Source organism: Antennarius striatus, chromosome 13, assembly GCF_040054535.1.
Source record: "Antennarius striatus isolate MH-2024 chromosome 13, ASM4005453v1, whole genome shotgun sequence".
NCBI lineage: Eukaryota > Metazoa > Chordata > Actinopteri > Lophiiformes > Antennariidae > Antennarius > Antennarius striatus.
In genome coordinates this window covers 11,758,397-11,780,179 of record NC_090788.1, presented here as the reverse complement: position 1 = coordinate 11,780,179, position 21,783 = coordinate 11,758,397, and the positions used below count along the sequence as shown (strand labels likewise).

At 40.8% G+C, this 21,783-nt stretch overlaps 1 protein-coding gene across 1 annotated transcript; it reads right to left on the bottom strand.

Moving 5' to 3' along the window:
* Positions 1–518: 518 nt before the first annotated feature.
* On the bottom strand, positions 519–9,934 carry mks1 (MKS transition zone complex subunit 1). Its single transcript, XM_068331292.1, has 18 exons — positions 9,505–9,934; positions 9,263–9,384; positions 8,759–8,811; positions 8,435–8,602; positions 7,841–7,938; positions 7,503–7,631; positions 6,748–6,852; positions 6,439–6,544; positions 6,287–6,343; positions 5,904–5,946; positions 5,754–5,816; positions 5,574–5,644; positions 5,416–5,485; positions 5,206–5,313; positions 4,759–4,892; positions 4,469–4,551; positions 3,835–3,932; positions 519–1,571 (listed from the first exon to the last, which is right to left on the bottom strand). Exons 1-18 carry the CDS (start codon positions 9,579–9,581, stop codon positions 1,492–1,494), a joined length of 1,665 nt encoding a protein of 554 aa, XP_068187393.1. The 5' UTR covers positions 9,582–9,934; the 3' UTR covers positions 519–1,491.
* Between the last annotated feature and the right edge of the window lie 11,849 nt (positions 9,935–21,783).

Below are 21,783 nucleotides of genomic sequence, written 5' to 3'. Positions count from 1 at the left end.
GCTACATTCTCCCTGCGACGAAAAACGCTGTAACGTTAGTGTGTGTGACCCGTATCTACTGGATATGTTCACACAGAATGAACGGAGTTAAAACCGGCTATTTACTGACGTAACAGCTACATGATAAACATGCTTGACAGTTGGATATTTGTTCGTCTGTTTCTTTCTTTATGAGTCATAAAGTTTATTTATTTATTTATTTATTTATTTATTCATTCATTCTTTCACGTTCCTCGCCAAAGACGCCGACGCCAGTTCTGGGTCAGACCGGGATGCGCTGCCTGCCAGTGGGACAACTCTGTGATGGGTGCCTTTGGTTTAGGTATGAAGTGTGATATTATTGTTATATCGTGGAATTTCCACGGGTTCCCGCTGGTCATACTTATAATCATATTAATAATCATGATAATAAATAAAACTAATGTATTACAGTTTCAGTCAGCGTCAGTTATAACTTTGCTGTGAACTGAACAAATTATTTAATTCTTCACAAAATCATACATTGTAAATACAGTACACAGTATATGCTTTCATTTCTCATGTTAGTTGAAAAAAGGATTTTTAAAAAATACATTGCAATAGGGCTTCACATAATCACGATTAAGTCCTGTTTACAAAATGTGAAATTATACTAAATATGGTGCTGTGACGTGTGAGAAGGACTTTAAGACGGATCTATAAAAGAGCTACGAAAAAGCTTTGGTCAGAATACACTCTCATCAAGATGTTCGTTTCTCTCATCTCAGCATTTGTTTACTCAGGTAAATTTGCTTACCATTTTTGTAGTTCACAACTCTTCAAGAAAATTTAGAGAAACTATTTGAACTTCATCAAGACGATAGTGTATTCTTTGGAGGTGATTGGCACATAAATGTTTGAAGAAATTGTCAAAATTATAGCATAATTTTATTATTTATCAATGGACAAACAAATACAATACCATTGTCAGACTATAAATGATAAAAAAAAGTTAAAACTGATAAAATACAGTTAAAATACAGTGGGCAAGACACTTTACCCTCCTTGCCTCTAGTGAGGTACTCGCTGTTGTCTGAATGTGTATGATTGTTCCGGTAGTGGTCGGAGAGATCATTGATGTGGATTTCCTGCTACGTTATACAGTATGTGACTTCACATGTAGTTTACCATGAACAAAGTATGAATAAGGAGTGAATGAATAATGGATCCACTGTAAAACGCAACTGAGTGCCTAGAAAAGCGCTATATAAATCTAATCTATCATTATTATTAAAATAACGCAATCCTAATCTGTTACATCAGTTTTCTCAAGCTTCATTGTATTTAAAAGACAACGAGATGATTTTATCAAATATGAAACAGTGACTTAAATGGCAACTCATCATTCCGGTAGTATTCCTTCTGTTCTCAACAGCAAAATGTGATTTTAAAGCTTTTCAACGTTTTTATGAACTTAATAGAATTAAAGTCTTTCCTTAATTTTTTCACCCAAGGAGAGGAGTTGATCTTGAGTTAGGAGGTGGTGTCGATGAGATCTCTGGAAAATGATTCTCGAGCCTCTTGCATCCTTCTTCTGGCCCTCTGGAAGGCATCTAACAGATGACATTAAAATCAAACAATAATATGTCTACTGAACTTGGTATAACTCCACAGTAAAAACATCAACAATTGGATATCTGAATGTGAACGATGAATAAAATGTTCACATTAACGTTTGCCATCTCCCCACCTATATATTTTAATAAGCTCACTTGAAAGCCTCACACTGTCACACTTTAACTCCAGGGGTCAACTACCTGTCAATCAAGCACCAAATCAATCACGGCGTCCAACCATCCCTAAAATATATGTTTTTCATACTTCCAGCCAGAAGGAATCACGTGAACAATATGGCGCAAGGCATCGGGCACGAGGTTTTTTGTTGTGGTTACGCCTTTCGTCCACACGACAACACAGATATCCGTAACGAAAACGCTGGCCGAAGTGTTGTTTTTGGAAAACGCCGGGTATGCGTTGTTGTGTGGACACTGTAACCGAAACTTTTTCTAGGGCGTCTCCCTGTGACGAAAACCGCTATTAGTGTGTGTGACCCGTGTCTACATGTACACACAGAGTGAACGGAGTTAAAACCGGTTAAAACCGACGTGTAGCTGTTATACCGACGTATAACAGCTACACGTCGAAGAGGCGTTGATAAACATGCTTGACAGTTGGATATTTGTTCGTCTGGTTCCTTCTTTATGAGTCAAAGTTTATACAATGGACAAAAATGTTGTTTTCAAATAAAAACGATATGACCCAAGCATAATCACTGGCTACACCTCAACGTTACAAAACCACAATCATTGTCCATACCCAAACCCCAACTACCCTCCCCTCACTGTACATGTTTACTGTAGTCATTTTTATCATGCTCAAATGATCATTTTGCATACTGCCAGTGTGTGTGTGTGTATTGTATACTGTACGTGTGCAAGCGTTTGTCAAAGTCAGCTTTATTGTCAAATGTACCATATATGCACGACAAACCGCACAGATGAAATTTTAGTCTTCTCTGACCCACGGTAGACAGTACAACAGGCAGTACAACACAGACAGTACGACACAGGTAATACACCACCGGACAACACAGACAGTACAACACAGGCAGGACAACACAGGCAGGACAACACAGGCAGGACAAAAAGCAGTACAACACAGACAGTACAGCACGAAGTATAAGACGAAACACAAGGGATGGTTAACATCTCTATACACTCTAATCCCATAGGGGAAGTGACGTGTGCGCAGTCCCTGAGTTGACGGGGGGGGGGGGGGGGGATAGGGACAGATTTGGAGTTAAAAGTAATTTTCCTACTGGAATTATTAATACATTTATTTATTTAAGTTTTTATTTTTATTCACACACACCAACACAAACACAGAGTGTACTGCCATCCGTAAAATATACATGTTTTGCATACTTCCTTACTTTTCTGACAGTTTTATTCACAGGCTTTCTGCAAAATGCCACACACTTCACTCACGCCAACTGATATTTTAGCATCCAGTAGATGTCAAACTAGAGCAAATGAAGCCTCATGAAGCTTTGAACCGCAGTGAACAGATTGGGATGAAAAGCTTCAGTGCTTCATGGGGCTTCATTTGCCCATCACCAACTATACATGGGCTTCCCAGTTAACATAATTGTAGAGTGTCATATATGTTCCAACAATTTTCATGTTTTTGAGCAGAGAGTACAAACAGCAGGAATGACACAGAAAACGGCAACGAATTCTAAGTGAAACTAGCTGGCTAGCACTAACAGTCTGTCCAGCTATGGTTTCCGTTTGGAATGGGAAAATCGATGTAGCACCCAAAATGCTCCTTGGGCATCTGAAAAAAACAGTCTTTAAGTAACTACATGCAGTTCTGTTCATGTAGTCAGCTAACAGAACTATCGCTTCTCTAAAATTTCTTTTCCACTTACTCTTTTGACAGATGCCCTTTCCTTTAACGTTAGCTCCTTTCCCAACCTCACGATTAGTTAGCTTTCTTTCTCCAGATGAATGCTAACATTCATCTACGGCTTCGCAATGCCCGCCCAGTGCAATCAATGATTCGACCCACACAAAGTCGTTACGTCACTACGTTGATTTTGGACTACAGTGGGTTATAATACCAATACATTTGTTTTCATATGTTTGGTATGGAGTCTGATATTATTGTTTTATCGTGGAATTTCAATGGGTTCCCACTAGTTTTAATTTCAAACAAAATAGGTCAAAAACAAGAATGTGTTTGAATATTTTGACTTTGGAAGCCAGAACACAGGTGAAGCCTGGTTTCTTTCAATAACTAACTGAGTGTCATTACCGAGGATGTTGCTGACAGCTCCCTGCTGACTGAATCCTCCCAGCTGCTCAGAAACTTTCTGCCTTCTTTTTTTCAACCGGGCTGCATCAACAAATACCCTGAGACATGCAAAACCACATACATTAATATGCATTTTGCAGCAGTTGCACAGAAAATTAATACATTTAAAGGAATGACATATGATGATGAGAAATGTTTCGTGAACTCTGAAAATAATTCAGCATGAGACTTCTTTGAATTACCATGTTCAGAGGTCTGGTTTAAGGATTACTTTTGACGGCAGATCAGTTTCTAAATTCATTATATTCTACATCAACAGCCATTTAAATGTCAGGACACCCTGCCTAGACCTACCTCCCCATCTCCCACTACAGGACGAATTATCAGTCTATTCCACCAATTTTCTATAACTACTCATTCTGTGCAGAGTCACAGGTAAACAATATCATCTCAAAAATAGCATGGAAAGTTAAATGAATTTATGATTATTCTCGTTTTGAAAATGACTTAATGTTGTAATGATTTTAAATGCATTAATAATTCATCTTCAACAAATCAAATCTGAAGCGTACAAAGTCAGAAATATTGTTTTTTTTCTTCCATTTAGTGATGGTGTCATTCACTCTGTACTCACCTGGACTGCTGCACACAGTGCAAATTAAAGGTGACACTTCCTGTTGTCTCTGTGCAAAAGCCAAATCGACTCAACCTCTCTCCCTGAAAGATATGTGGTAAAATAGCTAAAACATTTCTTATATATATTCTGTATCCTCACAGTGTAAATAATGTTTATGCTATGATCAACTGAAATGGAACCCGCCTCTTAATGGTGTTCTCTACCTTTTTTCCCTCCACAGGTACTAGTGCAAATTCAGTGTATGTAAACATCAAATTCAGGTAAATTAGCAGAAGGTCTGACCCTACCTTGAAGGTCCCTGGTATTCTGACATAGGTGTGGTCTTCAAGCTCCGGTGAGCCTCCTATGAAGAAGCGTCTGAGTTCAGAAACTGTCCCTGTCTGAACAGGTCTCCACGTATGGCAGGTTACTGTATGTTTACCTATCACAAACAAGCAAAAGTATGCATGCATGCAAAATATAAAGTGTTCATGATAAGACCAAACATTTAAGGATACATGATTATACATTTTTAAATTATAATGCCAACTGATGATGGTTTTTTTTGTAATATTTGAAATGAAGCTGGTTTTTCAGCCTCTGGTTCATCTGCTGCTTTGTGTCTTTGTCACTGAATGTCATTTTCAATTACAAGCAACCAATCTTTGAACCACAAACATTTAGTTGATGAGCATTTAAAATAACTGCTGCAGAACTAATTTTATCTGAGAACATTTGTAATGTGCAAGGCATACCAGGTACTGCAGGAAAAAGTAGATAGCCATAGCCTTCAGTCCTATAGCACTCCAACCAGTCCCGAGATAGAACCCTGAAGTAGAGCACTGGCCACTGCAGGACTGACTCTGCACATTTAAGAGTAGAGCAATGTATGTTTAAATAAATGAAACACATTTATCGAATACATGAAGTAAATTCTTACACAATATTTCATAGTTGATACTAACCCTCGCTCTCTTTTTCACACATGCAGAAAGCCTCAAAGCTGAAGGGATGACTCCAGAAAGCAACATTCTCCTGTTAGCAGACAGAAGTTCGAGGGTTTAATGAATCTCAGTAGGCACATTTCAAAGCTGGTCACCTGATAACTGTCCAGTATACACACCGTCCTTGATGTTCTGGTTCGACAAGTCTGGGTAATTCCTGAGACAGACTGAAATGGCAAGCTGGACCAACCTTAAAAGAAATATTAATACAAGTTTTAGATTTATTTTATAATAAAGGGCTGAAATGGTTCAATAACATATCATGGTGTAAAAGTTGCAGTGGATTCTGTGCGACATACTTTTAGGTAATTCCAATAAGAAGTGGATGTATAAGTTATCATACTCAAAGCCTTTGCCTGAGACTGGGTAAAGAAAGGAAGAAGAACATTTAAATGAAATGATATTTTACAACTGAATACAGTGGTCATGACGACAGGCTTCATGCTCACCTATTTCTCCATTCATCAGGTAACGCAGAACACCAGCAGGAGGCTAAAAGAGAAATATTTCATGAGCAGAAAAGAAAAAAAATATACAGTCTTCTTCTTTTCCTTTCGCCTTTTCCCTTCAGGAAAAGAAGACTGTATATGCAGTATACTTAGCTAATATTTTTTGAAGAACAATAATATTTCAGCAGTCATTTTGATTTTTTTCAAGTATAGCCATCAAATATACTGATTCTGAAAAATGACAATCTGTTGCTTTTCACTGTCAAAGACAACAGAAAATTGGTTGCTTTAGTTATGTAACCTCAGCCTCTGGGGAAGTATAGTGCAGAACTGAGCATCTATGTTTGCATATTAAATTAATGGCAATTTGTTACATAGCTTACCATTTCAAAGTCCTGTCCAACAAGACCACTGAGGTACTCCTTGTGTCGCACATACAGCTAGACAAGAAGAGATGTCAGCAAAATCAGCATTCAAACCTATGCTCTGTCATGCTGCTCTGGGTTTGCAGTAACTGAAACAAAAGTGGACTCACATCTTTGTACATATTCTGCTCCCTCTCCTTTTCCTCTGGTTTCATGGCAGTGGATACATTTTCCATTGTGAGATGCCAAACATCTGAGTACCCGTCTGTCACTATTCTGCACAATATCACACAGCACGCTATTTCTTTAAATTTGTCATCAAGACACCCCTTTATTCTTATAACTGTGTCATTGCAATCTATTCCACAGTGGTGGTTTCTTCAGTCCAGGTCAAAGAGAGACTAGGTGGACCTTGAATTTAGTGTTACAGCTTTAACAGGTCGTATAGTAGTTTTAAAACAAGCACTATGTGAACTTACCTGTAGGGCTCTTTGCCTTTGTTGAAGTCTGGTTTTACAATGACTGTTCTGTGACCATCTGTTTTTATGGTGGCCAGCAAATATTCATTCTCTTTCTGGCCCAGTCTGAGAAAATAAATCCATTAAAACAAAATCACAGGTAAACAGCAGTTAGACCCTTTACTTTTTCAGTGAAGTTTAACATAAAAAAATTCTTTCACTTCATCCACTTCAATGCTAAAATGTAAACTTCCTAAGGCTCAGAATAGAAGCCTTAATTCTGTACAGTACATATAATACACACTTATATAGTACCAAGTTTTGAAGTTCTGTCTCTGGACAGTTATTAATGCAGTTGTAGATTTCATGTGACATATTGCAATCCTAATGCTGTGGAACTGCTCTTGTCATATGTGGAAGATGTCTTAACACTGTTTTGAGATCTCAGCCAGGTGGACATTACTGCACAGTGCTACCACATTCTTATGGAAATAAAGGCTGACTAACCTAGCACTTCCTCTGAGCAGGAAAAGAAGGCATCTATACAGATACATCATGTTTACTGACTGAGTTCAACTCCTCTGTCTTCATAACTTACTGAGGTTTTATTAACAATGTTGGCTGAATCAATTTATTGATTAATATACAAATCACAGGTGAAAACTGGTAGATGAGTTGTTCTGCTGTGTCAGTTTTTCCACGCTGTTAGTCTAAATTTCCATGTGGGACAACAACTGAACTGAATAGAAAAAGGGTCTTTGTGAAAATGGTCCTACCTTCCCGGGGGACCCAGGTCTGCCATGATATGCATGGTCAGCATGGCATTGTTCACCACATGGCTATTCTTAACAAACTCCTCTGTGGGCTCCCAGTTGATGATCTTTGATTTTGAGATATTATAATCCCTGCAAAGATGCCAGAAGATCTCATTACTTGGCTGTCTAAAACAGCAAACAGGACAAGGTCTGTTTTTGGGGATCAATGAGCATCTGAAAATTCTAACACAATGTAATTTCTGTAATTAATACAGAGTAAAAGTTAGTTACAGTTGTATACTGTGATTCCATCACTAAATACATAATTTCATTCTTACAGACAAGTCTGTTTCACTTACATGGTGCATCTGTCCTGCCGTCTGAGTCTCATGCTTGCCATCCTTTCAGCCAGGGAAGTGGGGCTGGATTTCGTTGTGTTCAATAATTCAGCGGAATACTGATTCAAAATCAAAATCAAATATAACAAGCTAATTAAAAAAGGGTACAAATAATGGTACGATTTCTGATTCAACAAAGATTTCTCAATATTTGGGACTTTCATCTCAGACTGTTCTAATGTGTGTGTCAGTCTGGGATGATGTTCCAATGTCATACACAAATCATTGAATGCTTTACGAAACATACAAGGATGCCTCCACTAATCCAGTATGCTTGGATATGGACATGTCAGTGATGTATTATTTAAACAGATTTCATACCAAGATATAAATTTGAAGGTACTTCAACAATAATCATGGATATGTAAATCGAATGAATGTACAGTATATATCCTCTTACAGGCCTAAATGTGACTGATGTGCATGTTTGTTAAAAAGCATTTTAAAAAAATAGTTTCAATAAAGTATCATTCTTCTTCTTAACAGAAAAAAATGAGCTTTAATAATGATGGACATAATCACAATTGTTATGTGAGGAACTCACAAGTCACTTACAAGTTCATTGAATGGAGGACAATTGGTGTAACGGTCATGGTCAGTGTATGTGAAAATCCTGTTATTTCGTCGGCCCTTGGTCCTGTTCAGGGATTTGACTTCTGTGTGATATTGTCGATCCAGTGGGGTCTGACATGCTGCTTCATTCTGGAACAGCTCCATCTCATACTGAGACCATAGATGGACACAGTAGGATTAGGATTTTTGCACAGAAATATCAAAGTTAATATAAAAAATAACAATTCAAAACATGTTGTGCTGAATCAAGTTTACCATCTTTTTTTTCCCCTTTGGATGAGGATATTAAAAACTCAAAGATCTAACCTGACTGAAGAGTTTTTCCTGCCAGCCCACCACCAACTCTTCCTCATTGTCACCTAAGAGACAAACACACATGTACAATTATTGAATTATTAAAGCATGTTTAGAAGGAACTATGAAACCGTTAAAATTTATGCATGATTAATATAATTTATTCACAATGGTTTTTGTATTGTTCTGCCATGCATTATTTTCTGTGAAAAGCAGAACAAACAAAATAATATAAAAAAGCAATTCTATGTTGAGCAGTCCAAAAAATTGTATTTCACACAATAGCAAAAATTGTATGTTTTGAGTAGGTTGTGTAATGTATTACAAGCTCAAGAGACCAGTTAAATAGTATGAAAGTTAAGGAAAAAGAGCAAAATCACTAATGAAAAACCTAAGGAGGTGAGTTTAATAGTAATATAATAGAGACAAATAAAAAATATGTGATTTCAGGATGTTATTTTCCTCCTCTGGTCGTCATTATCAATCCTTATCTGTGCAGCGTTAAAACCCTCATACCAGTATGGCCCTGTGGCTTGAGGGTTTCCAGTTCAATGGCTCCTCTGTCCTGCTGGGACAGAACTTGCTGTTGGAGGTGCAGGGAGAGAGCAGCTGCGGTCGTCACCCTCTCTATACGGACCCTGAATTTGACAAACACAATAAGCAAAAGTAGACTCATACTCGGAACAGAAATGCGCCCTGATCCCAAATCTCATTGGGTGTTTGTAAATTATGTTGACGTTACAATTTTCTCAACTTACTTTATTCTCATGTTTTTGACATCATCCCTGGTCCGAAACACAGCCTCCCCGGTGTCTGAGTTCCAACAGTCTGCCATTATTCTTTACTTACTAACGATAAATATTCGAAGCACTATTGTTCTGATCGAAATGAAGTTGAATAAAACACTTTGTTAGCTACAATCAAAGCCAGCACGATTTTTGTTTTTCACAAGTTCAGAACAGTCAAGCGCTAAACAGGAAATGTTTGGTTGCTGTTGCCATGGAGATTGTCCTTATATACTATACATTTTGTAAAACCCTGGTGATATTACGTGCAACGGACCAAGTAAATTTTTCATTGTACAGGGAAACCCTGTATCTTCACTATGTGTATGACAATAAACGCTTTGAATCCTTTGAATTCCTTAAAATCTTCGTATTCGTCCTTATCTTCTTCTTCCCCTTCTTCTACTTCTTCTTCGTCTTCTGATTCGAATTCTTCTTCGTTTCTTTTTTTTGCAATGTATCATGACGTCATTTCACAGAAATGTTTTACTGCCACCAACTGAACTGGAGTACGGACCTGACGCTTAAAGGGACAGTAAAGTTAATTTTAAGTGACGTATGGTGTGGAGTTTGGACAAGTCCAGAGGAGAGATAGTGATTATATTGGTAGAGGGATGCTGAGTTTTGAACTGCCAGGCAGGAGGCCCAGAGGAAGACCAAAGAGGAGTTTCATGGATGTAGTGAAAGAGGACAAGAAGGTAGTTGGTGTGAGAGAAGATGATGCAGAAGACAGGGTTAGATGGAGGAATTGATTCGCTGTGGCGACCCCTGCAGGGAAGAAGAAGCAGAAGCAGAAGAAGCAGTAGATTTTTGATTTTTGCAAAAACACTTTAATCACATTCAAACATTTTACAATTGTACATTAGATGAAAGCACTTAAGTGCTTCAGAAGAAGATTTTTTGCAAAAATACTTAAATCACATTCAAACATTTTACCATTTTTCACAAGATGTAAGTACTAAAGTGCTTCAAAAATACTAAAAACCAATAAATTAAATACAATTTAAAAATTAGTGCATTAATTCAGGAATTTTGCAAAAGTGAGATGATCATCAACTAAAGTGCACAGGACATTTTTGTGACACCAGATGTTCCTAAATTTATTCAGGGCTTTTGTCATTTTATAAAAACCAAATTGTAGTTGTAAGCGACCATCTGATGTTACAGCAAAAAACAGTAGCTGCTTCTTGAACAGTATTGTTTTCTATTCTCCTCTTCCTGGTCACATAAATTGCGAGTTTTGCCTCTCCAGAGATAAAATTTAAAAGCTGCCACTTTCTTTGATTCGCTTTATTGTACCCAGCACCGTAGATTAATTTCCTGATACTAAAATTTTCACTGAACAGATTAAAAACATTTGTTAGAAGAGTGAAGAGCACTGCAAGTCTCTTACACTCACTGAAAGCATGAAAGACTGTCTCACGAAGGGGACAGAAGGGACACTGGCTTGACACAGCGGAGTTTGTCACGGGGTGCGAACAAGACCCAAGTGCAGCACAAAAAGACAAGACAGGAGTTAAGTTCAACAGTGTTTATTTTCAGGCCAGGCAGAGTGGGAGTTGAACCTGGGTCTCCCAGGTAGCAGGCAGGCAGGTAACCCATGGGCCAGCGGAGCACGCTGGAGACACAATGGATCCCTCCAGAGAAAGGGAGCAGGCAGGAGACGAGGTCAAGGGACAGAAGGCTAGTCAATTTACCAGGGCTGGAACATGAGGCAGAGTTGTTGGACAGGCGAGGGTCAGGTTTACCGGCACAGAGAGACGAGGCAGAATCCCTGGATGAAAGGCGGGTAGGTTGGCTGGGAGGCAGACGAGAGGCAGAGTCCAGGGACAAAACAGGTCGTGATCGGGCAGGCAATCCGGAGTATAACGCTGGAGAGTAGGACATGGGTCAAATACAATCTGGCAGAGACTGAGTGTGAGAAGTGGGTTTAAATACCGGACTGATTGCAGATGGGCTGTAGGTGTGGGTGATCAGCGGGAGGTGTGGTCAGGCTGGGAGGTGGGACAGTGGAAACTGGAGCAGACTGCAGGAACGGAGTGATCATGACAGGTCCCCCCCCGCAAGGGACTGCCCTTGACGTCCCAAAAACCGACTCGTGGCGGGAGGCGGGGGAAAACAGGAAGGTGGGCTAGAATTCTTGGGACCCCGAGGACTCCATGCCCCCGGGGTCAAGTGCCTCCCCCTTGGATGCAGGCCTGTCCCCCTTTGACTCCTCTCGACGAGGCCGCCGACGGGTCCGAGGTGCTGGTTGCTCCGGGTGTTGGTGGTGGAAATCGCTCACCATCAGGGGGTCCACAATGTGGCGACCCGGGACACAAGACCTCTCCTCCGGACCGTATCCCTCCCAGTCCACCAGGTACTGCAGTCCGCGACCCCGGTGGTGGGAACGAATGATGCGACGGACCGCGTAGACTGGTCCTCCTTCCACTTGGATGGCAGGAGGCGGAGGGGGATGAGCTGGGGACAGAGGGCTCTCATGCACAGGTTTGAGTTTTGACACATGGAAAGTGGGGTGAACCCGCATAGTGCGAGGTAGGAGTAATCTTACTGATGTCGGGCTGATTATGTTAGAGACTGGAAATGGGCCCACAAACCTGGGGGCCAGCTTTTTGGACTCTACACGCAGGGGAAGGTCTCGGGTGGAGAGCCACACCTTCTAGCCCACCTGATATTTGGGTGCAGGAGTCCAGCAGCGGTTAGCAGCGGTGGCATAGCACTCTCCGGTGCGGAGTAGGGTGTCACGGGCCCTGGACCACACCTGACGGCAGCAGCGGACGTGAGCAGAGGCAGAGGGGCAGGAGACCTCGGCGTCCAGGGCAGGAAACGGAGGCGGTTGGTAACCATAAACACAGTGAAAGGGTGAGAGACCGGTGGCGGAGCTGGTCAGTGAATTGAGGGCATACTCAACCCACAACAAATGGGAAGCCCAAGAGGCGGGCTCCCGAGAGACCATGCAGCGCAGAGCGACCTCCAGGTCCTGGTTCATGACCGTCTGACCATGACCGTTCATGACCGTTCATGACCGTTCATGACGGTTCATGACCGTTCATGACCGTCTGACCGTTGGTTTGTGGGTGAAAACCCGAGGACAGGCTCACGGTGGCACCAATTGAGCGACAGAACTCCCTCCAGAATGCAGAGGCAAACTGGGGACCACGGTCCGACACCACATCCAGGGGCAGTCCATGAATACGAAAGATGTGCTGCGTTATCACTTGAGCGGTCTCCTTGGCAGAGGGAAGCTTCGGCAAAGGAACAAAATGAGCCATTTTGCTGAACCTGTCTACAATGGTGCAGATGACAGTGTTACCTTCGTAGGCTGGCAGGCCGGTGACAAAATCAAGTGAGATGTGAGACCAGGGGCGCTGAGGTACGGGCAGAGGCTGCGGGAGACCAGCGGGAGCCTGGTGGGACGCCTTGTGTTGGGTGCAGACCTGGCAGGCCTTAACAAAGTCCCTGACGTCCTTCTCCAGAGACGGCCACCAGAAGCGCTGGTGAAGAAGGTCCCAGGGTCCTGAGAGCCCCTGGATGGCTCGCCAGTTTGGATGAATGACCCCACTCCAAAACCTCAGTGCAGAGGTCAGCTGCACTATGGACTGTGGAGCAGACTGCAGGAACGGAGTGATCATGACAGGGTTAAAAGCAGAGATAAAAGCATTGGAATCGATGGCATCGTGTAAAATTCTCCACTGGAGGTCGGCTGTTTTTTCTTGAGGGGAGGTTTGTATAAAAGTCTCCACTGTGGGTCAGGTCCATTTCCCGTCATCCTGTTGGTCCAGGCAGTGGGCGCTCTGTCACACAAGGCCTTACTTGTTTACTTTTACACAGTATTTGTACAGTATTTTTTTGTTGGCCGTGTGCAGGCTGATTTGTCGTTCATATCCGAGGAGAGGACCCTCCAGTTGTCCAAACAGGGGACTGATGTGAACCTCAGGGAAAGGATTTTTATTGTCAGGCACAGTCCCTGTACTATAGTCCAGGAGGAGGCTTCTCCCCCTCCTGGAGAAGATTTTTATTTTTTTTGCAAAAGCACTTTAATCACATTCAAACATTTTGCAATTTTACATTAGATGATGCACTAAAGTGCTTCAGAAGAAGATTTTTTGCAAAAAAACTTCAATCACATTTACAACATTTAGAACCTTTTACAATTTTTCATTAGATGAAACTTCAAAAACACTAAACAGACAAAAACACTAAACACCAATAAACAAAGGGAAATACAATATAAAAATTAGTACATTATAACAGGAAGTTTAAAAAGTGAAGGTGGTCATCAACTAAAGTGCATAGGACATTTTTGTAACACCAGATGTTCCTAAAGTTATTCAGGTCTTTTGTCAATTTATAGAAACCATATTGTAGTTTTAAGCGACATCTGATGTTACAGCAAAAAACAGTAGCTGCTTCTTGAGCAGTATTGTTTTCAATTCTCCTCTTCCTGGTCACATAAATTGCAAGTTTGCTTCTCCAGAAATAAAATTTAAAATCTGCCACTTTCTCTGATTCGATCTATTGTATCCAGCACCGTAGATGAATTTCCTGATACTGAAATTTTCACTGAACAAATTAAAAACATTCGTTAGAAGAGTGAAGAGCACTGCAAGTCTCCCACACTCACTGAAAGCATGAAAGACTGTAAGAAGAAAATATGTTATTCATCATTATGAAAAAAGAAGAAAAAATAAATTTTATATGTGTAGCATCATCCTTTTGGTCAGAAAAGCTTAAAATCTGCGCTGCAGCAGCCTCTGCATTCAGTGGGCACGTGGGCGTCATACGTCATTGGTGATCAACTTCACTTGGCAGCCATAGAAGACAATGCGATTCCCGATGCGATTAACTCTATAAATATCATGGTTACCTGCAAGGTGAACAGTTGTGTCAACAGAACATCAAGAAAAACAAAGACAAGGGCCTATCGTTCTTAAGAATACCTTCTGGGAAGCTAGGAAGGAAATCGAGAGCATGGATAAACTGGGTCATTATGTCCAAGGATCTGAGGATCTGTCATTTTGGTCTAAAATGGTTTAAGATGAATGTCAAACTTTACAGTTCCAAGCTGTTTCAAAGCTTGCCTCGGTTCACCCCTCTCATGTGTTATTCGGTAGGTAGATCTTCATTGTGAACAACAGCTTTGATAGTTGTGCTTCACCCTTCACTGTAAGTCTATAGGGTGAAGCACCTAGTTTAACTTAGCTATTCACTTCTTAGTTTAGCCATATGGAGAATGTTGGATAAGAGAGCAATACCTTCCCTGTGTGAAGTCACTGAAAACCATTGGCTGAATGAGTGAAGCTGAATACCTAACATTCCATGCAATGAATTAACACAGTCATGAATAGTAAGCATCGAAATAGCTATTAAAAGGCTAAAAATGTTATAACAGGTGTGAAAACCATAAATTTGTTAAAACCTTGTTTTTCAGTATTCCTACAAAAGCATCCTTTATTGAGACAAATCTAGGGCTATAACATAAGATCAACATTCATAGTGCAATTTGAATTACGGTACTGTGATGCCGCAGATGGTGGTGGGTTATCAAACTTGTAATAATTAAAATACCTTCTTAAATATCGATTAAAGATAAAATATTTTAGTACGTGAATTGGAATTCCACAAATAAAATAAAAGTGCAAAAAAAAAGGCACAAAATGCAGTTTAGTTTTGGGAGTTAAACATTTTCCCTCTTTTGTCACCCTTGTAGGTCTGCTAATTATAACCCTGACCTGCACCCTGCTGGGGCTCATTGAAGGCCACGGACAAAAGCAAGCAATGACCAAGGAAACGTACAATGTCATAGCTAGTAAGTTGAGAGGAGAGTTTGATGTTCCAGTTTCTGAACGCACAAGAATTCAACAAAAAGCCTTGGGGCGTCTCTGGAGAAATCAAGGGGTCTATTCTCTCAGTGAGGATGGGCAGACACTGCTGTGTGCCGGCAAGCCAGTCATGCTACAGTCTAATGTTGATTGTGTTGTTAAAAAGGGTCTAGATGATACTAAGTGTTCCGAGCAAGAAAGTTGAGCAAAGGACTGAAAATGCATCATAGTGGCATAAGTGAAAGAAAGGTGTAGGAAATCGTAAACAAAACTGAGTGGTACCAACTTCAAAATGCAAAGTTTCTGAATAAGCCCCCTTTGATGACCATTCAAGCCAAAGAAGTGCAAGATCGACACCAAATTGATCTATTGGACATGGGAAAAATGAAAATTAGTTATGCTGAGGCTTTATACCGTTACATTCTCACAGTGATGGATGTGTTCAGTCGTTACATGTGGCTGAAACCATTGAAAAGAAAAAGTAGTGTTGAAATTGCCAAACACCTTAACAAGATTTATCATGAACATGGACCACCCAAAGTGTTACAACACGACAAAGGGACTGAGTTTAAAGGGGGGGTGAAAATTCTAATGAGATGTCTGCAAGTGAAAATAATTGAAAGCTCAGCATATCTTCCACAAAGTCAGGGAAAGGTTGAGAGGACACATAGGTGGCTAAGAAAGAAGATCATGTATGATCTGGTGAAATTTCAAGGGAACGGAGTTAACCGGGTCAAGCACCTACCTGTATATTTAAGAGTGCTAAATAAGGACGTTAAAGAAGTTTTAGGGTGAAGGTCTCCATTTGAAGTATACTATGGAAGAAAAAGCAACAGCATAAGGCATCCCTTATGCGGTTCTCCATCTTCTGTTCGGAAGGAGTCTATGAGGAATCTACATTCAACTTTACCATCCTTGAGACATCGAGAAAGATTTGATAAACGAAAAAGGGTGAGAAGAATGGCAGGGAACGCCTCTGAGCACTGTGCTAAACTAATCAAACAAAACTAGTCAAACAAAACCTATCACAACGCTACAATGTTAAGGACGCTGTTTTGGTCAGAATGAGGGATGGTGCCCATCGAGTCTCCAAAAAGTATCACGTAAGGCGTGGTAAAATTGTGAAAAAAAAATCGAAAGCTCTCAAAATACAAAGTGGGTTTTAGGGACCCAAAGACCCTCCGACAAACACAAAAATGGTTCTTCGTGTCGGATACAACTAGTGCTACCCGGTTGTGAAAAAAGACACACACTAAAAAACCCAAGACAGCACCATCAAAGAGAGGCCTAAACCCACTTTGGTTTCAGTACACACACACAGACAGACTAGAGGAATTTATGTCCATGGAGTTAAGCATTCGCTATGACCCTGACCCAGATGGAAATTGTCAGTTTGCAGCCATGGCTGACCAGCTATCCACCCTTGGAATATTTAGATCACCAGAAAGCTTAAGAGATGAAATTGTCCAAGACCTCAGGAATTATCCATACAATGGAAAGGGAACACTCTTGTTCAACTTTGTCGAAGGCAATGACTGGGATGGATACTTGGAAAGAATGGCCCAAACTGGAACCTATGGTCACCACATTACATTGCAAAGAGCATCTGAAATCTTCAAGGTCCAGTTTCTTGTAGTTTCCTCTCTGGGAATCAATGCCTCAACTATTGTATCAGAGTCAAACATGTATTGTCACAACCATCCAGTACTACTACTTGGTCATATGGCAGAGGGGCATGGAGAACATTATCTGAGTTTGGAGGGACCAGTCACACCATTTATAGAACATGTTTTGGATGCTCAAGTAGGACAGTTATATGACAACAACACACTTTCACCGCTGCAGCCTACCTTACCAGATGAGTCTGACCCACCTATCCAGCCTGATGAGCCTGAGGACCCTGTTCTGATTACACCCCCTGTTCAGCCTGAGGACCCTGTTCTGACTACCAACTACCAGCCTGTCCTACCAACTGAAATGTTTCAGTCTGTTATCAAAATAACCCTTGACAATGACATGTCAATGCTTGGGACGTTTAACAGAGTGTCTCAACATTTTAAAGACATTGCAGATCGATTCCATCCATCAATCTATCTAAGGTAAACATTAAGCCAAAGCCTTGGATTGGACGTCGTTGGAAAACACACAGTTAGTGTATGTACAAAGGTTGTACAAAGCAGCAGGGCACTTTAGTGGTGTGGCATTAAAACTCAAGGGAAACATTCCAAGTGGTTTATGGCTTGGCTGGTAATTAGACATATTAGACATGGACAATTTGAAATTATGGATATATTTTGGAAATAGAAATTTTGTTGTTGGTTTAGCCTTTTGAAGCAATTTCATATTTGTTTAAAATTAATCTTAGTGGAGAAATTTGCAGGTCACAGCAGCTCTCTAAACAAGCAGAAGAAAAAGTTATTACATTTTGGACGTTTATTACAAAATGCACCGTTATTACAAAATGCGGCTCAACAAGGTGGAAGATACGAAGGAAAGCTACTACCTAGTTACCTTGGGCTTGATTGCTCGTTGTTTTTAATGGACCCGAGAAACGACGGACTGAAAGATCTTCCATGTTTTTATCAGTGTTTTTGGAATCTGTGGACTTTTATCCAAGAGGAGACCACAGGATTTTTGAATCACTCTATTGGATTTTAAAGGAGCCAGTTATTAGAGGAGGACTTTTTAATATAAGAACTATAGCAAGAGCATCAGTGGAGTCCAAATTCATTGCAGCTAAAATCCACTGTTGGAATTGTGGTGGGGATTTTTGGACCCACCCTGGATGACGCTGCTGCTCTGTCCTCCGCTGTGGGTGTGACCTCAGTGAGGCTCATCGAAAGCCTGTTGAGGAACTGGAGGAGCCGACTCACTCCACAGCAACTCACTGTGATCAGTTTTTACTGTACAGGCCTTTTAAATCCAGATGATAGGGATCCCTACCCTGTAGAGTTTGTCTCTTTGTTTCAACAAAGACACAATCAGTCTCAGTGACAGCAATGGTAAAAATATGTGTAAACTGATGGTAAAGATTTTAAACAAAGATAAACTTAATGATCAGGTTGACACGCTAAGGAGGGTTCACCTTGGTCTGACATCGGGTGTGAGCCCTTCATGGGAGTTCTACAAGACAATGTTAACGAAGAAGGTTGGAGATCTCTAATGAAGAATTTTACATGGTGCTCGGCCGTCAACAGCTTTATTTCAAATTTAAATCCAAATGTGTCGGAAAACTGTCCGTTCTATTCTCGCAGGGAAACTGTTTTTTGCTACTTCCTAGACTGTCAGAGATTCGAAAATCTGTTCCTGGTTTAGAGAGAATCTTTCTCTCATTACATCCCGCTTTAAAGCGGTGATGTATTGTAATTGTCAGTGTTTGTGTGTTCGTCTATTAGTCTGTTCATCCATCCATCCGTCTGTCCATCCGTCCGTTAGTCCACCAAATATCTTCACAAAGTTTGCAGATAGAAAGATGAAACAAAAAGCACATTACTCGGGCGGCAAAGGGCTTGTTGACTAAGTACAAGAGAGCATAGGCAGTAGTGTGCAGAGTTATACGCCAAGCAAAGAGGACTTAATGGAGACAGTATTGTAATACGATAGGGCGAGAAACAAAATTAACAGAAATATGGGGAGTGATAAGGAAAATGAGTGGAATAAACAGAAACTACGAAATCCCAGGGCTACGGGTCGATAACCAAATAATAGTGGGGAAAGATAGAGCGGAGGTTCTAGCAAAGACGTTTGTCAGGGTACATAGCTCTGAAAACTTAACTCCGAATGCTAAAACTAATGGAGAAAAGATGATAGAACAAAACCAGGGTGTTAAGAGTAAAAAAACAATATCTAGGGAGGGAATAAATGTGCCGTTTAGGATGTTTGAAATAAAGAGAGCAGTCGCTAAAGCAAAGCAGACGACACCAGGGAAGGATGGAATCTGTTATGGTATGCTGGCACAGATGAGTGAGAGAGCTCTCAATACTGTGCTAAAGTTGTACAATAAAGTATGGGAGTCAGGCAAAATCCCAGCCAAATGGAAGGAATCAATCATAGTCCCTATACCAAAACCAGGGAAAGACCAGTCAGACCCAGCAAGTTATAGACCCATTGCACTGACATCTCAGTTGGGGAAAATAATGGAGCGAATGGTTATGGAGCGGCTAAATTACTATTTGGAGAACAAAAACCTCATGTCAAAGTACCAAAGTGGTTTTCGCAAAGGAAGAGGGACTATGGATAGTGTATTAGTGTTAGAGTCGGAGATTAGAAAAGCCCAAGCTAATAAAGAAATAGTTCTAGCAGTCTTCTTTGACATTGAAAAGGCATATGATATGATGTGGAAGGAAGGTCTTCTCATGAAAATGAGCAAACTGGGAATCACAGGAAATATGTACAACTGGGTGTTGAGCTTTTTGTTTGAAAGGAAGATTGAGGTGCGGGTGGGTACAAATTACTCCAGACAGTACAGTGTAGAGAATGGAACTCCCCAAGGAGGTGTGTGCAGTCCAACATTGTTTAATATTATGATAAATGATATCTTTGAGCAAATACAACCAAACGTAGGGAAGTTGTTATTTGCGGACGATGGGGCTCTGTGGGTTAGGGGGCGAAATATACAATATTTACAGCAGAAACTGCAGAGGGCTATTGGGAGAGTAGAACGGTGGGCAGAATGCTGGGGATTTAAATTCTCAGAGAGCAACACACAGACAATATGCTTTGCAAGAAGACGTATGGAAGTGGAATTATATCTATATGGGCAAAAAATAGAACAGGTTGAAACAGTACGATTTTTGAGGTTGTGGATAGATGAAAAAATAACGTGGAGGCAGCATATAGACAGGCTTGTTAATAAATCCAAAAAAGTGAATAATTTAGTAAAGTGTGTAGCTGGAAGGGACTGGGGAGCATCAAGATTGTCACTGTTAGGGATATACAAAGCCATGATGAGAGCCACATTAGACTATGGGTGTATAGCATATACTGTATGTCGGCTGCAGATACTCATTTGAAGAAATTAGAGGTGCAGCAAGCTCAAGGGTTGAGAATATGTTGTGGTGCATTTAAAACTTCCCCGGTGACAGCTATACAGGTTGAAGCAGGAGAACAGCCACTGAGAATTAGAAGAAGTAAATCATGTTAGCATGGATTAATATAAAGGGGCACGGGGAGCATCACCCCATAAAGAATATCCTGAGGGACTGTTGGGAATATGAAAACAGCAGTGCAGCCAGTTTTGGTAGAATTGGGAATGGAGCGGCAGAAAGGGCAGGGTTAAGCCGGATTCATGTAGGTAAAACGGTTCCTGTATCAAGGATTCCCCTGTGGTTTTTTGTGATGTCAGAAGTAAATTTGGAAATTAAGAAACTTCTTAAGGAAATGAAGGGACAAAGCACAGCTGGGTTCATTGCCATGAAATACTTGGAAGAGAAATATGACAATAATCAAATGATATTCACAGATGGATCAAAAGACCCAGATACTGGCCGACCTGGGGCTGCAGTATATATCCATACAGGAAAAATTAGAATAAAGCAGAGGTGTTCAGATCATATATCAGTGTATGCAGTAGAAATAGTAGCGATAATAAAAGCATTACAGTGGATAAAAACACATGGGAAGGAAAAGTCAGTCATAGCATCAGAAAGCTGGGCAGCTCTTTCAAGCATACAAGCAATGAATTCATGTAGACAAGATCTAATATTTGAGGCACACAGTAATCTATATGAAATCTGGGAGAGAGGGCTGGGGGTGAGTATTGTGTGGGTTCCAGCCCATGTGGGAATAGAGGGAAATGAGGAGGCAGACATGCTAGCAAAGCAATCATTGAGGCAACAAGACATAGACTTGCAAATCAGTTTAAGCAAAGCAGATGGGAAGGCACTCATTAAAAAATACAGTCAGAAACAGTGGCAAGAATACTGGGAGTTGGCAGAAACGGGCAGGCATTTATTTTCAATACAGAGACAGGTGGGAGAGGGAAGAAGGATTGGAAGGAACTGGAAGGAGGAAACAACATTAACTCGGTTAAGGATCGGGCATACAAGGTTGAATGAAACATTGTATAAAATTGGTAAACACACAAATGGGAAATGTGAACAGTGTGGGGTAACAGAATCAGTGGAACATGTGTTGATAGAATGTGAGAGATACAAAGAGGAGAGGAAGACCTTGAACGCAATGATGGAGAAGGATAAGGAACCGTTTAATTTAGGAAACCTGCAAAAAGTTGATAACAATGCAAGGCTGGGGCGACTGATGGACTTTATGCGGGAAACTAGGTTAATGGACAGAATTTAGGAGGATCCGTCACTAAGGGGTTCTAGTCTGTAACTGCCTAATCTCCAGTTCCAATGTAGATTCAGTAGGTGGCGGTAATGCTCGAGACACGAAGGGGTAAACTGCCATTAAACCAAACAGAAGAAGAGAA